The 16,041-nt window shown below is 37.6% G+C and overlaps 1 protein-coding gene across 2 annotated transcripts in view; it reads left to right on the top strand.

The window, feature by feature from the left end:
• Window positions 1-4,766, top strand: part of LOC106592231 (voltage-dependent calcium channel subunit alpha-2/delta-4-like) — a 27,241-nt gene extending 22,475 nt beyond the window's left edge. For both annotated transcript variants that reach the window (XM_045712537.1, XM_045712536.1), the window contains one exon: window positions 4,338-4,766. In XM_045712537.1, the coding sequence (XP_045568493.1) occupies window positions 4,338-4,464 (127 nt within the window). In that variant the 3' untranslated portion in view covers window positions 4,465-4,766. The remainder of the gene's footprint in view (window positions 1-4,337) is intronic.
• Window positions 4,767-16,041: the final 11,275 nt, after the last annotated feature.

The following is a 16,041-nucleotide window of genomic DNA, read 5'->3' as shown; positions in this document are numbered from 1 at the left end:
TATCTCTCTACCTCCATGTATCTGTCATTCTCTCTCATCCCATCCATACCCATGTCTCCTGTCTTTTCTGACAGGCAGCCACTAGCCTGAAGATCAGAGAGAGAGAGAGACTGTAGAGAGAGAGAGAGAGAGAGAGAGTGAGAGAGAGACTGGAGAGAGACTGGAGAGAGAGAGAGAGAGAGTGAGAGAGAGACTGAGAGAGACTGGAGAGAGAGAGAGAGAGAGAGAGAGAGAGAGAGAGAGACTGGAGATAGAGAGACTGGAGAGAGAGAGAGAGAGAGAGAGACTGGAGAGAGAGAGAGAGAGAGAGAGAGAGAGAGAGACTGGAGAGAGAGAGAGAGAGAGACTGGAGGGAGAGAGAGAGAGAGAGAGACTGGAGAGAGAGAAACTGGAGAGAGAGAGAGAGACTGGAGAGAGAGAGAGAGAGAGAGACTGGAGAGAGAGAGAGAGAGAGAGAGAGAGAGAGTGAGAGAGAGACTGGAGAGAGACTGGAGAGAGAGAGAGAGAGAGAGAGAGAGAGAGAGAGAGAGAGAGACTGGAGATAGAGAGACTGGAGAGAGAGAGAGAGAGAGAGAGACTGGAGAGAGAGAGAGAGAGAGAGAGAGAGAGAGAGACTGGAGAGAGAGAGAGAGAGAGACTGGAGGGAGAGAGAGAGAGAGAGAGAGACTGGAGAGAGAGAAACTGGAGAGAGAGAGAGAGAGACTGGAGAGAGAGAGAGAGAGAGACTGGAGAGAGAGAGAGAGAGAGAGAGAGAGAAGATAGAGAGAGAGACTGGAGAGAGAGAGAGAGACTGGAGAGAGAGAGAGAGAGAGAGAGAGAGAGAGAGAGACTGGAGAGAGAGAGACTGGAGAGAGAGAGACTGTAGAGAGAGAGAGAGACTGGAGAGAGAGACTGAGAGAGAGACTGAGAGAGAGAGAGAGAGAGAGAGAGAGAGAGAGAGAGAGAGAGAGAGAGAGACTGGAGAGAGAGAAAGAGAGAGAGAGAGAGAGAGAGACTGGAGAGAGAGAGACTGGAGAGAGAGAGACTGTAGAGAGAGAGAGAGACTGGAGAGAGAGACTGGAGAGAGAGAGAGAGAGAGAGAGAGAGAGAGAGAGAGATGCTAAAGATGCTCTAAAGATGTGTTTCTGCTTTGAGGGTTTAGCAAAGGTCATCTCAATTTCATCTAAATGGGGAATAGGGGTTTGTAGGTGTTCCAGCGCCCCCATCTGGTGGAAATGGGATATAACAACAATAATGAGTATAATGAACTGACTGCATTCAACTGAAATGTGCCTTCCTCATTTAACCCAACCCCTCTGAATCAGAGAGGTGAGGAGGGCTTCCTCATTTAACCCAACCCCTCTGAATCAGAGAGGTGAGGGGGGCTTCCTCATTTAACCCAACCCCTCTGAATCAGAGAGGTGAGGGGGCTTCCTCATTTAACCCAACCCCTCTGAATCAGAGAGGTGAGGAGGGCTTCCTCATTTAACCCAACCCCTCTGAATCAGAGAGGTGAGGGGGCTTCCTCATTTAACCCAACCCCTCTGAATCAGAGAGGTGAGGGGGGGCTTCCTCATTTAACCCAACCCCTCTGAATCAGAGAGGTGAGGGGGCTTCCTCATTTAACCCAACCCCTCTGAATCAGAGAGGTGAGGGGGGCTTCCTCATTTAACCCAACCCCTCTGAATCAGAGAGGTGAGGAGGGCTTCCTCATTTAACCCAACCCCTCTGAATCAGAGAGGTGAGGAGGGCTTCCTCATTTAACCCAACCCCTCTGAATCAGAGAGGTGAGGGGGGCTTCATCATTTAACCCAACCCCTCTGAATCAGAGAGGTGAGGGGGGCTTCCTCATTTAACCCAACCCCTCTGAATCAGAGAGGTGAGGTGGGCTTCCTCATTTAACCCAACCCCTCTGAATCAGAGAGGTGAGGGGGGCTTCCTCATTTAACCCAACCCCTCTGAATCAGAGAGGTGAGGTGGGCTTCCTCATTTAACCCAACCCCTCTGAATCAGAGAGGTGAGGGGGGCTTCCTCATTTAACCCAACCCCTCTGAATCAGAGAGGTGAGGAGGGCTTCCTCATTTAACCCAACCCCTCTGAATCAGAGAGGTGAGGGGGGGCTGCCTTAAGGGCCAGTAACCGAAAGGTTGCTGGATCGAATCCCCGAGCTGTCAAGGTAAAAATCTGTCGTTCTGCCCCTGAACAAGGCAGTTAACCCACTGTTCCTAGGCTGTCATTGTAAATAAGAATTTGATCTTAACTGACTTGCCTAGTTAAATAAAGGTTAATTTTTTATTTTTTTAAATAAAATAGAAACACTGTCCACATCATGGAATGACATTGTATTGAGATGTGTGTGAATCAAAATGAATATATACTGTATATACTATCGTACTCAAACTCTTTCTTCATCCAGAGATTACACATTCATTTAGGATCTTAGATTCATCCATAGATTAAAGTCCAGACCAGACAATAGAATGGTTCAAGCGTACGTCCGTTCATACCACTAAGCTGTTTAATGAACACTAACATCGTGTTTGTTTGTAATATAGTGTGTGTTACAGTTACTTGTTACATGTCCAAAATTGTAATCAGTAATTACCCAAACTCAGTAATGTAATCTGATTACTTTGGGGTTACTGTCCCTTTAAGAGGAATTACAAGAAGACAAAAATTATCCATCAAACGCATTGGTGTGTCATCATAGTGGTCTGTGATTGGTGGTCATCATTTGGTGTGTCATCATAGTGGTCTGTGATTGGTGTTCATCATTTGGTGTGTCATCATAGTGGTCTCTGATTGGTGGTCATCATTTGGTGTGTCATCATAGTGGTCTCTGATTGGTGGTCATCATTTGGTGTGTCATCATAGTGGTCTCTGATTGGTGGTCATCATTTGGTGTATCATCATAGTGGTCTGTGATTGGTGGTCATCATTTGGTGTGTCATCATAGTGGTCTCTGATTGGTGGTCATCATTTGGTGTGTCATCATAGTGGTCTCTGATTGGTGGTCATCATTTGGTGTGTCATCATAGTGGTCTCTGATTGGTGGTCATCATTTGGTGTGTCATCATAGTGGTCTCTGATTGGTGGTCATCATTTGGTGTGTCATCATAGTGGTCTCTGATTGGTGGTCATTATTTGGTGTGTCATCATAGTGGTCTGTGATTGGTGGTCATCATTTGGTGTGTCATCATAGTGGTCTCTGATTGGTGGTCATTATTTGGTGTGTCATCATAGTGGTCTGTGATTGGTGGTCATCATTTGGTATGTCATCATAGTGGTCTGTGATTGGTGGTCATCATTTGGTATGTCATCATAGTGGTCTCTGATTGGTGGTCAGACTCTCTCAGGTGGAACAAACTTAAATGTCTTCTAGGAAAGAGAAAGGTGTCGTAATGTATTTTTTCTCGAACATCCTGTGTGTGTGTGTGTGTGTGTGTGTGTGTGTGTGTGTGTGTGTGTGTGTGTGTGTGTGTGTGTGTGTGTGTGTGTGTGTGTGTGTGTGTGTGTGTGTGTGTGTGTGTGTGTGTGTGTGTGTGTGTGTGTGTGTGTGTGTGTGTGTGTGTGTGTGTGTGTGTGTGTGTGTGTGTGTGTTTTACACTCTACACCCTCAGCAGTAAAGTGAAATATTCTGACTCCAGATCTGAGAAGAGGAGACTGTATCCCAGAGCTGGTGTCTTTACAATACCTCTCCTGTCATCTGTCTGACAACACTTTGTTTCCTCTTCAGTCTTTTCACTACTCTAGTCCTATTGTATTACAGTGTAGAGATATCTGAGACGTGCTGAGAGCTGGTCACATAGTAAAGGAGACATGTCATTTGAAGGTGATGATCTTTCTTCATGATGGCAGTGTGCTTTTATCTTTCATTACCTGATTGTTTCATACAAGTGGTGTTCTAACCATTCTCTCTCTCTCTCTCTCTCTCTGTCACTTTCTCTCTCTCTCTCTCTCTCTCTCTCTCTCTCTCTCTGTCACTCTACCTCTCTCTCTCTCTCACTCTCTCTCTCTCCCTCTCTGTCACTCTACCTCTCTCTCTCTGTCACTCTCTCTGTCTCTCTCTCTCTCTCTCTCTCTCTCTCTCTCTCTCTCTCTCTCTCTCTGTCACTCTCTCCCTCTCTGTCACTCTACCTCTCTCTCTGTCACTCTCTCTCTATCACTCTCTCTTTCTCTCTCTCTCTCTCTGTCACTCTCTCTCTCTGTCACTCTACCTCTCTCTCTCTGTCACCCTACCTCTCTCTCTCTCTCTCTCTCTCTCTGTCACACTACCTCTCTCTCTCTCTCTCTGTCGCTCTACCTCTCTCTGTCTCTCTCTCTCTCTCTCTCGCTCTCTCTCTGTCTGTGTGTTCCAGGATGTTTGTAACCCAGGCTGTCCCTGACAGTAACCTGCTGATGTTGGTGGTACAGGCAGACTGTGACTGTTCCCGTCAGTACCCAGCTATCACCATGGAACCCAAGGAAGTGAAATATATCCTTTAACATGGAGAGCTATCTTACTGGTTCCCTCTCACAAGCCCTCTCTCTGACACAGATACTGATTGATAGAATTATAATGGTGTTGTGGAAATGGGATTTGATATCTATGAATAAGCAATTCCTTAGTCATATATCAGACAAATCACTTCTCTTATTATATACATTACAGATGTCGTTCATTTCAAGCAGTTATGAATTGCTGTTTTACGCTGTGGAGAGTAGTCTCTTCCTAAACTCTTCTCCTTGACACATTCATAGATGGCCTGCAGGGTCATAGCCGAGCATTCAGAGGTCGAGACAGCAGGTGTAGGGGGGAGGGAGGGAGGGAGGGAGGGAGGGAGAGAGAGAGAGAGAGAGAGAGAGAGAGAGACAGAGAGGGAGAGACAGAGAGATAGACAGAGAGAGAGAGACAGAGACAGAGAGAGAGACAGAGAGAGAGACAGAGAGAGAGAGACAGAGAGAGAGAGACAGAGAGAGGGAGACAGAGGGAGAGGGGGTGGTATATGACCAATACAACACGGCTAAGAGCTGTTCTTAGCACATTGCAACTTCATTGCAACTTCATACATCACAAACCCCTGAGGTGCCTTATTGCGATTATAAACTGCGATTATAAACTGGTTACCAATGTAATTACAGCAGTAACAAGAAATGTTTTGTCATACACATGATATACGGTCTGATATACCATGGCTGTCAGCCAATCAGAATTCAGGGCTCGAACCACCCAGTTTATAATGTAGAAGATACACCTGTTGTTGTTGTTTAGAGTGTTGGTATTGTATCATAGATACTCCTTGTTGTTGTTGTTGTTTAGTGTGTTGGTATTGTATCATAGATACTCCTTGTTGTTGTTGTTGTTTAGTGTGTTGGTATTGTATCATAGATACTCCTTGTTGTTGTTGTTGTTTAGAGTGTTGGTATTGTATCATAGATACTCCTTGTTGTTGTTGTTTAGAGTGTTGGTATTGTATCATAGATACTCCTTGTTGTTGTTGTTTAGAGTGTTGGTATTGTATCATAGATACTCCTTGTTGTTGTTGTTGTTTAGTGTGTTGGTATTGTATCATATATACTCCTTGTTGTTGTTGTTTAGAGTGTTGGTATTGTATCATAGATACTCCTTGTTGTTTAGAGTGTTGGTATTGTATCATAGATACTCCTTGTTGTTGTTGTTGTTTAGAGTGTTGGTATTGTATCATAGATACTCCTTGTTGTTGTTGTTTAGAGTGTTGGTATTGTATCATAGATACTCCTTGTTGTTGTTGTTGTTTAGAGTGTTGGTATTGTATCATAGATACTCCTTGTTGTTGTTGTTGTTTAGAGTGTTGGTATTGTATCATAGATACTCCTTGTTGTTGTTGTTGTTTAGAGTGTTGGTATTGTATCATAGATACTCCTTGTTGTTGTTGTTGTTTAGAGTGTTGGTATTGTATCATAGATACTCCTTGTTGTTGTTGTTGTTTAGAGTGTTGGTATTGTATCATAGATACTCCTTGTTGTTGTTGTTGTTTAGAGTGTTGGTATTGTATCATAGATACTCCTTGTTGTTGTTGTTGTTTAGTGTGTTGGTATTGTATCATAGATACTCCTTGTTGTTGTTGTTTAGTGTGTTGGTATTGTATCATAGATACTCCTTGTTGTTGTTGTTTAGAGTGTTGGTATTGTATCATAGATACTCCTTGTTGTTGTTGTTGTTTAGTGTGTTGGTATTGTATCATAGATACTCCTTGTTGTTGTTGTTGTTTAGTGTGTTGGTATTGTATCATAGATACTCCTTGTTGTTGTTGTTGTTTATTGTGTTGGTATTGTATCATAGATACTCCTTGTTGTTTAGAGTGTTGGTATTGTATCATAGATACTCCTTGTTGTTGTTGTTGTTTAGAGTGTTGGTATTGTAGCGTAGATACTCCTTGTTGTTGTTGTTGTTTAGAGTGTTGGTATTGTATCATAGATACTCCTTGTTGTTGTTGTTTAGAGTGTTGGTATTGTATCATAGATACTCCTTGTTGTTGTTGTTGTTTAGTGTGTTGGTATTGTATCATAGATACTCCTTGTTGTTGTTGTTGTTTAGTGTGTTGGTATTGTAGCGTAGATACTCCTTGTTGTTGTTGTTGTTTATTGTGTTGGTATTGTATCATAGATACTCCTTGTTGTTTAGAGTGTTGGTATTGTACCATAGATACTCCTTGTTGTTGTTGTTGTTTATTGTGTTGGTATTGTATCATAGATACTCCTTGTTGTTTAGAGTGTTGGTATTGTATCATAGATACTCCTTGTTGTTGTTGTTGTTTAGAGTGTTGGTATTGTAGCGTAGATACTCCTTGTTGTTGTTGTTGTTTAGAGTGTTGGTATTGTATCATAGATACTCCTTGTTGTTGTTGTTTAGAGTGTTGGTATTGTATCATAGATACTCCTTGTTGTTGTTGTTGTTTAGTGTGTTGGTATTGTATCATAGATACTCCTTGTTGTTGTTGTTGTTTAGTGTGTTGGTATTGTAGCGTAGATACTCCTTGTTGTTGTTGTTTAGAGTGTTGGTATTGTATCATAGATACTCCTTGTTGTTGTTGTTGTTTAGTGTGTTGGTATTGTATCATAGATACTCCTTGTTGTTGTTGTTGTTTAGTGTGTTGGTATTGTATCATAGATACTCCTTGTTGTTGTTGTTTAGAGTGTTGGTATTGTATCATAGATACTCCTTGTTGTTGTTGTTGTTTAGAGTGTTGGTATTGTATCATAGATACTCCTTGTTGTTGTTGTTTAGAGTGTTGGTATTGTATCATAGATACTCCTTGTTGTTTAGTGTGTTGGTATTGTATCATAGATACTCCTTGTTGTTGTTGTTGTTTAGTGTGTTGGTATTGTATCATAGATACTCCTTGTTGTTGTTGTTTAGAGTGTTGGTATTGTATCATAGATACTCCTTGTTGTTGTTGTTGTTTAGTGTGTTGGTATTGTATCATAGATACTCCTTGTTGTTGTTGTTGTTTAGAGTGTTGGTATTGTATCATAGATACTCCTTGTTGTTGTTGTTGTTTAGAGTGTTGGTATTGTATCATAGATACTCCTTGTTGTTGTTGTTGTTTAGAGTGTTGGTATTGTATCATAGATACTCCTTGTTGTTGTTGTTGTTTAGAGTGTTGGTATTGTATCATAGATACTCCTTGTTGTTGTTGTTGTTTAGAGTGTTGGTATTGTATCATAGATACTCCTTGTTGTTTAGTGTGTTGGTATTGTATCATAGATACTCCTTGTTGTTTAGAGTGTTGGTATTGTATCATAGATACTCCTTGTTGTTGTTGTTGTTTAGAGTGTTGGTATTGTATCATAGATACTCCTTGTTGTTGTTGTTGTTTAGTGTGTTGGTATTGTATCATAGATACTCCTTGTTGTTGTTGTTGTTTAGAGTGTTGGTATTGTATCATAGATACTCCTTGTTGTTGTTGTTGTTTAGTGTGTTGGTATTGTATCATAGATACTCCTTGTTGTTGTTGTTGTTTAGAGTGTTGGTATTGTATCATAGATACTCCTTGTTGTTGTTGTTGTTTAGTGTGTTGGTATTGTATCATAGATACTCCTTGTTGTTGTTGTTGTTTAGAGTGTTGGTATTGTATCATAGATACTCCTTGTTGTTGTTGTTGTTTAGAGTGTTGGTATTGTATCATATATACTCCTTGTTGTTGTTGTTGTTTAGTGTGTTGGTATTGTATCATAGATACTCCTAGTTGTTTAGAGTGTTGGTATTGTATCATAGATACTCCTTGTTGTTGTTGTTGTTTAGAGTGTTGGTATTGTATCATAGATACTCCTTGTTGTTTATTGTGTTGGTATTGTATCATAGATACTCCTTGTTGTTGTTGTTGTTTAGAGTGTTGGTATTGTATCATAGATACTCCTTGTTGTTGTTGTTTAGTGTGTTGGTATTGTATCATAGATACTCCTTGTTGTTGTTGTTGTTTAGAGTGTTGGTATTGTATCATAGATACTCCTTGTTGTTGTTGTTGTTTAGAGTGTTGGTATTGTATCATAGATACTCCTTGTTGTTGTTGTTGTTTAGAGTGTTGGTATTGTATCATAGATACTCCTTGTTGTTGTTGTTGTTTAGAGTGTTGGTATTGTATCATAGATACTCCTTGTTGTTGTTGTTGTTTAGAGTGTTGGTATTGTATCATAGATACTCCTTGTTGTTGTTGTTGTTTAGAGTGTTGGTATTGTATCATAGATACTCCTTGTTGTTGTTGTTGTTTAGAGTGTTGGTATTGTATCATAGATACTCCTTGTTGTTTAGAGTGTTGGTATTGTATCATAGATACTCCTTGTTGTTGTTGTTGTTTAGAGTGTTGGTATTGTATCATAGATACTCCTTGTTGTTTAGAGTGTTGGTATTGTATCATAGATACTCCTTGTTGTTTAGAGTGTTGGTATTGTATCATAGATACTCCTTGTTGTTGTTGTTGTTTAGAGTGTTGGTATTGTATCATAGATACTCCTTGTTGTTGTTGTTGTTTAGAGTGTTGGTATTGTATCATAGATACTCCTTGTTGTTTAGAGTGTTGGTATTGTATCATAGATACTCCTTGTTGTTTAGTGTGTTGGTATTGTATCATAGATACTCCTTGTTGTTGTTGTTTAGTGTGTTGGTATTGTATCATAGATACTCCTTGTTGTTGTTGTTGTTTAGAGTGTTGGTATTGTATCATAGATACTCCTTGTTGTTGTTGTTGTTTAGAGTGTTGGTATTGTATCATAGATACTCCTTGTTGTTGTTGTTGTTTAGAGTGTTGGTATTGTATCATAGATACTCCTTGTTGTTTATTGTGTTGGTATTGTATCATAGATACTCCTTGTTGTTGTTGTTGTTTAGTGTGTTGGTATTGTATCATAGATACTCCTTGTTGTTTAGAGTGTTGGTATTGTATCATAGATACTCCTTGTTGTTGTTGTTGTTTAGAGTGTTGGTATTGTATCATAGATACTCCTTGTTGTTGTTGTTTAGAGTGTTGGTATTGTATCATAGATACTCCTTGTTGTTGTTGTTGTTTAGAGTGTTGGTATTGTATCATAGATACTCCTTGTTGTTGTTGTTTAGTGTGTTGGTATTGTATCATAGATACTCCTTGTTGTTGTTGTTTAGAGTGTTGGTATTGTATCATAGATACTCCTTGTTGTTGTTGTTGTTTAGAGTGTTGGTATTGTATCATAGATAGTCCTTGTTGTTGTTGTTGTTTAGAGTGTTGGTATTGTATCATAGATACTCCTTGTTGTTGTTGTTGTTTAGAGTGTTGGTATTGTATCATAGATACTCCTTGTTGTTGTTTAGTGTGTTGGTATTGTATCATAGATACTCCTTGTTGTTGTTGTTGTTGTTTAGAGTGTTGGTATTGTATCATATATACTCCTTGTTGTTGTTGTTGTTTAGAGTGTTGGTATTGTATCATAGATACTCCTTGTTGTTTAGAGTGTTGGTATTGTATCATAGATACTCCTTGTTGTTGTTGTTGTTTAGTGTGTTGGTATTGTATCATAGATACTCCTTGTTGTTGTTGTTGTTTAGAGTGTTGGTATTGTATCATAGATACTCCTTGTTGTTTAGAGTGTTGGTATTGTATCATAGATACTCCTTGTTGTTGTTGTTGTTTAGAGTGTTGGTATTGTATCATAGATACTCCTTGTTGTTGTTGTTGTTTAGAGTGTTGGTATTGTATCATAGATACTCCTTGTTGTTGTTGTTTAGTGTGTTGGTATTGTATCATAGATACTCCTTGTTGTTGTTGTTGTTTAGTGTGTTGGTATTGTATCATAGATACTCCTTGTTGTTGTTGTTGTTTAGTGTGTTGGTATTGTATCATAGATACTCCTTGTTGTTTAGAGTGTTGGTATTGTATCATAGATACTCCTTGTTGTTGTTGTTGTTTAGTGTGTTGGTATTGTATCATAGATACTCCTTGTTGTTGTTGTTGTTTAGTGTGTTGGTATTGTATCATAGATACTCCTTGTTGTTGTTGTTGTTTAGAGTGTTGGTATTGTATCATAGATACTCCTTATTGTTGTTTAGTGTGTTGGTATTGTATCATAGATACTCCTTGTTGTTGTTGTTGTTTAGAGTGTTGGTATTGTATCATAGATACTCCTTGTTGTTGTTGTTGTTTAGAGTGTTGGTATTGTATCATAGATACTCCTTGTTGTTGTTGTTGTTTAGAGTGTTGGTATTGTATCATAGATACTCCTTGTTGTTGTTGTTGTTTAGAGTGTTGGTATTGTATCATAGATACTCCTTGTTGTTGTTGTTGTTTAGTGTGTTGGTATTGTACCATAGATACTCCTTGTTGTTGTTGTTGTTTAGTGTGTTGGTATTGTATCATAGATACTCCTTGTTGTTGTTGTTGTTTAGAGTGTTGGTATTGTATCATAGATACTCCTTGTTGTTTAGTGTGTTGGCATTGTATCATAGATACTCCTTGTTGTTGTTGTTGTTTAGAGTGTTGGTATTGTATCATAGATACTCCTTGTTGTTTATTGTGTTGGTATTGTAGCGTAGATACTCCTTGTTGTTGTTGTTGTTTAGTGTGTTGGTATTGTATCATAGATACTCCTTGTTGTTGTTTAGTGTGTTGGTATTGTATCATAGATACTCCTTGTTGTTGTTGTTTAGAGTGTTGGTATTGTATCATAGATACTCCTTGTTGTTGTTGTTGTTTAGTGTGTTGGTATTGTATCATAGATACTCCTTGTTGTTGTTGTTGTTTAGAGTGTTGGTATTGTATCATAGATACTCCTTGTTGTTGTTGTTGTTTAGAGTGTTGGTATTGTATCATAGATACTCCTTGTTGTTTAGTGTGTTGGTATTGTATCATAGATACTCCTTGTTGTTGTTGTTGTTTAGAGTGTTGGTATTGTATCATAGATACTCCTTGTTGTTTAGAGTGTTGGTATTGTATCATAGATACTCCTTGTTGTTGTTGTTGTTTAGAGTGTTGGTATTGTATCATAGATACTCCTTGTTGTTGTTGTTGTTTAGAGTGTTGGTATTGTAGCGTAGATACTCCTTGTTGTTGTTTTTTAGAGTGTTGGTATTGTAGCGTAGATACTCCTTGTTGTTGTTGTTGTTTAGAGTGTTGGTATTGTAGCGTAGATACTCCTTGTTGTTGTTGTTTAGAGTGTTGGTATTGTATCATAGATACTCCTTGTTGTTTAGTGTGTTGGTATTGTATCATAGATACTCCTTGTTGTTGTTGTTGTTTAGAGTGTTGGTATTGTATCATAGATACTCCTTGTTGTTGTTGTTGTTTAGAGTGTTTGTATTGTATCATAGATACTCCTTGTTGTTGCTGTTTAGAGTGTTGGTATTGTATCATAGATACTCCTTGTTGTTGTTGTTGTTTAGAGTGTTGGTATTGTATCATAGATACTCCTTGTTGTTTAGTGTGTTGGTATTGTATCATAGATACTCCTTGTTGTTGTTGTTGTTTAGAGTGTTGGTATTGTATCATAGATACTCCTTGTTGTTGTTGTTGTTTAGAGTGTTGGTATTGTATCATAGATACTCCTTGTTGTTTAGAGTGTTGGTATTGTATCATAGATACTCCTTGTTGTTTAGAGTGTTGGTATTGTATCATAGATACTCCTTGTTGTTTAGAGTGTTGGTATTGTATCATAGATACTCCTTGTTGTTTAGTGTGTTGGTATTGTATCATAGATACTCCTTGTTGTTGTTGTTGTTTAGTGTGTTGGTATTGTATCATAGATACTCCTTGTTGTTTAGTGTGTTGGTATTGTATCATAGATACTCCTTGTTGTTGTTGTTGTTGTTTAGAGTGTTGGTATTGTATCATAGATACTCCTTGTTGTTGTTGTTGTTTAGAGTGTTGGTATTGTATCATAGATACTCCTTGTTGTTTATTGTGTTGGTATTGTATCATAGATACTCCTTGTTGTTGTTGTTTAGTGTGTTGGTATTGTATCATAGATACTCCTTGTTGTTGTTGTTGTTTAGTGTGTTGGTATTGTTTCATAGATACTCCTTGTTGTTGTTGTTGTTTAGAGTGTTGGTATTGTATCATAGATACTCCTTGTTGTTGTTGTTGTTTAGTGTGTTGGTATTGTATCATAGATACTCCTTGTTGTTGTTGTTGTTTAGTGTGTTGGTATTGTATCATAGATACTCCTTGTTGTTGTTGTTGTTTAGAGTGTTGGTATTGTATCATAGATACTCCTTGTTGTTGTTTTTGTTTAGTGTGTTGGTATTGTATCATAGATACTCCTTGTTGTTTAGAGTGTTGGTATTGTATCATAGATACTCCTTGTTGTTGTTGTTGTTTAGTGTGTTGGTATTGTATCATAGATACTCCTTGTTGTTGTTGTTTAGAGTGTTGGTATTGTATCATAGATACTCCTTGTTGTTGTTGTTGTTTAGAGTGTTGGTATTGTATCATAGATACTCCTTGTTGTTGTTGTTGTTTAGAGTGTTGGTATTGTATCATAGATACTCCTTGTTGTTGTTGTTGTTTAGAGTGTTGGTATTGTATCATAGATACTCCTTGTTGTTGTTGTTGTTTAGTGTGTTGGTATTGTATCATAGATACTCCTTGTTGTTGTTGTTTAGTGTGTTGGTATTGTATCATAGATACTCCTTGTTGTTGTTGTTGTTTAGAGTGTTGGTATTGTATCATAGATACTCCTTGTTGTTGTTGTTGTTTAGAGTGTTGGTATTGTATCATAGATACTCCTTGTTGTTGTTGTTGTTTAGTGTGTTGGTATTGTATCATAGATACTCCTTGTTGTTTATTGTGTTGGTATTGTAGCGTAGATACTCCTTGTTGTTGTTGTTGTTTAGTGTGTTGGTATTGTATCATAGATACTCCTTGTTGTTGTTGTTTAGTGTGTTGGTATTGTATCATAGATACTCCTTGTTGTTTAGTGTGTTGGTATTGTATCATAGATACTCCTTGTTGTTGTTGTTGTTTAGTGTGTTGGTATTGTATCATAGATACTCCTTGTTGTTGTTGTTTAGAGTGTTGGTATTGTATCATAGATACTCCTTGTTGTTGTTGTTGTTTAGAGTGTTGGTATTGTAGCGTAGATACTCCTTGTTGTTGTTGTTGTTTAGAGTGTTGGTATTGTATCATAGATACTCCTTGTTGTTGTTGTTGTTTAGAGTGTTGGTATTGTATCATAGATACTCCTTGTTGTTGTTGTTTAGTGTGTTGGTATTGTATCATAGATACTCCTTGTTGTTTAGTGTGTTGGTATTGTATCATAGATACTCCTTGTTGTTGTTGTTGTTGTTTAGAGTGTTGGTATTGTATCATAGATACTCCTTGTTGTTGTTGTTGTTTAGAGTGTTGGTATTGTATCATAGATACTCCTTGTTGTTTATTGTGTTGGTATTGTATCATAGATACTCCTTGTTGTTGTTGTTTAGTGTGTTGGTATTGTATCATAGATACTCCTTGTTGTTGTTGTTGTTTAGTGTGTTGGTATTGTTTCATAGATACTCCTTGTTGTTGTTGTTGTTTAGAGTGTTGGTATTGTATCATAGATACTCCTTGTTGTTGTTGTTGTTTAGAGTGTTGGTATTGTATCATAGATACTCCTTGTTGTTGTTGTTGTTTAGTGTGTTGGTATTGTATCATAGATACTCCTTGTTGTTGTTGTTGTTTAGAGTGTTGGTATTGTATCATAGATACTCCTTGTTGTTGTTTTTGTTTAGTGTGTTGGTATTGTATCATAGATACTCCTTGTTGTTTAGAGTGTTGGTATTGTATCATAGATACTCCTTGTTGTTGTTGTTGTTTAGTGTGTTGGTATTGTATCATAGATACTCCTTGTTGTTGTTGTTTAGAGTGTTGGTATTGTATCATAGATACTCCTTGTTGTTGTTGTTGTTTAGAGTGTTGGTATTGTATCATAGATACTCCTTGTTGTTGTTGTTGTTTAGAGTGTTGGTATTGTATCATAGATACTCCTTGTTGTTGTTGTTGTTTAGAGTGTTGGTATTGTATCATAGATACTCCTTGTTGTTGTTGTTGTTTAGTGTGTTGGTATTGTATCATAGATACTCCTTGTTGTTGTTGTTTAGTGTGTTGGTATTGTATCATAGATACTCCTTGTTGTTGTTGTTGTTTAGAGTGTTGGTATTGTATCATAGATACTCCTTGTTGTTGTTGTTGTTTAGAGTGTTGGTATTGTATCATAGATACTCCTTGTTGTTGTTGTTGTTTAGTGTGTTGGTATTGTATCATAGATACTCCTTGTTGTTTATTGTGTTGGTATTGTAGCGTAGATACTCCTTGTTGTTGTTGTTGTTTAGTGTGTTGGTATTGTATCATAGATACTCCTTGTTGTTGTTGTTTAGTGTGTTGGTATTGTATCATAGATACTCCTTGTTGTTTAGTGTGTTGGTATTGTATCATAGATACTCCTTGTTGTTGTTGTTGTTTAGTGTGTTGGTATTGTATCATAGATACTCCTTGTTGTTGTTGTTTAGAGTGTTGGTATTGTATCATAGATACTCCTTGTTGTTGTTGTTGTTTAGAGTGTTGGTATTGTAGCGTAGATACTCCTTGTTGTTGTTGTTGTTTAGAGTGTTGGTATTGTATCATAGATACTCCTTGTTGTTGTTGTTGTTTAGAGTGTTGGTATTGTATCATAGATACTCCTTGTTGTTGTTGTTGTTTAGTGTGTTGGTATTGTATCATAGATACTCCTTGTTGTTGTTGTTTAGTGTGTTGGTATTGTATCATAGATACTCCTTGTTGTTGTTGTTGTTTAGAGTGTTGGTATTGTATCATAGATACTCCTTGTTGTTGTTGTTGTTTAGAGTGTTGGTATTGTATCATAGATACTCCTTGTTGTTGTTGTTGTTTAGAGTGTTGGTATTGTATCATAGATACTCCTTGTTGTTTAGTGTGTTGGTATTGTATCATAGATACTCCTTGTTGTTGTTGTTGTTTAGAGTGTTGGTATTGTATCATAGATACTCCTTGTTGTTTAGTGTGTTGGTATTGTATCATAGATACTCCTTGTTGTTGTTGTTGTTGTTTATTGTGTTGGTAATGTATCATAGATACTCCTTGTTGTTGTTGTTGTTTAGAGTGTTGGTATTGTATCATAGATACTCCTTGTTGTTGTTGTTGTTTAGAGTGTTGGTATTGTATCATAGATACTCCTTGTTGTTGTTGTTGTTTAGAGTGTTGGTATTGTATCATAGATACTCCTTGTTGTTGTTGTTGTTTAGAGTGTTGGTATTGTATCATAGATACTCCTTGTTGTTGTTGTTGTTTAGTGTGTTGGTATTGTATCATAGATACTCCTTGTTGTTGTTGTTGTTTAGAGTGTTGGTATTGTATCATAGATACTCCTTGTTGTTGTTGTTTAGAGTGTTGGTATTGTATCATAGATACTCCTTGTTGTTGTTGTTGTTTAGTGTGTTGGTATTGTATCATAGATACTCCTTGTTGTTGTTGTTGTTTAGAGTGTTGGTATTGTATCATAGATACTCCTTGTTGTTGTTGTTGTTTAGTGTGTTGGTATTGTATCATAGATACTCCTTGTTGTTGTTGTTGTTTAGAGTGTTGGTAT

This window comes from Salmo salar, unplaced genomic scaffold, assembly GCF_905237065.1.
Source record: "Salmo salar unplaced genomic scaffold, Ssal_v3.1, whole genome shotgun sequence".
Classification (NCBI taxonomy): Eukaryota; Metazoa; Chordata; class Actinopteri; order Salmoniformes; family Salmonidae; genus Salmo; species Salmo salar.
This window is presented reverse-complemented; position numbering and strand designations above follow the sequence as displayed.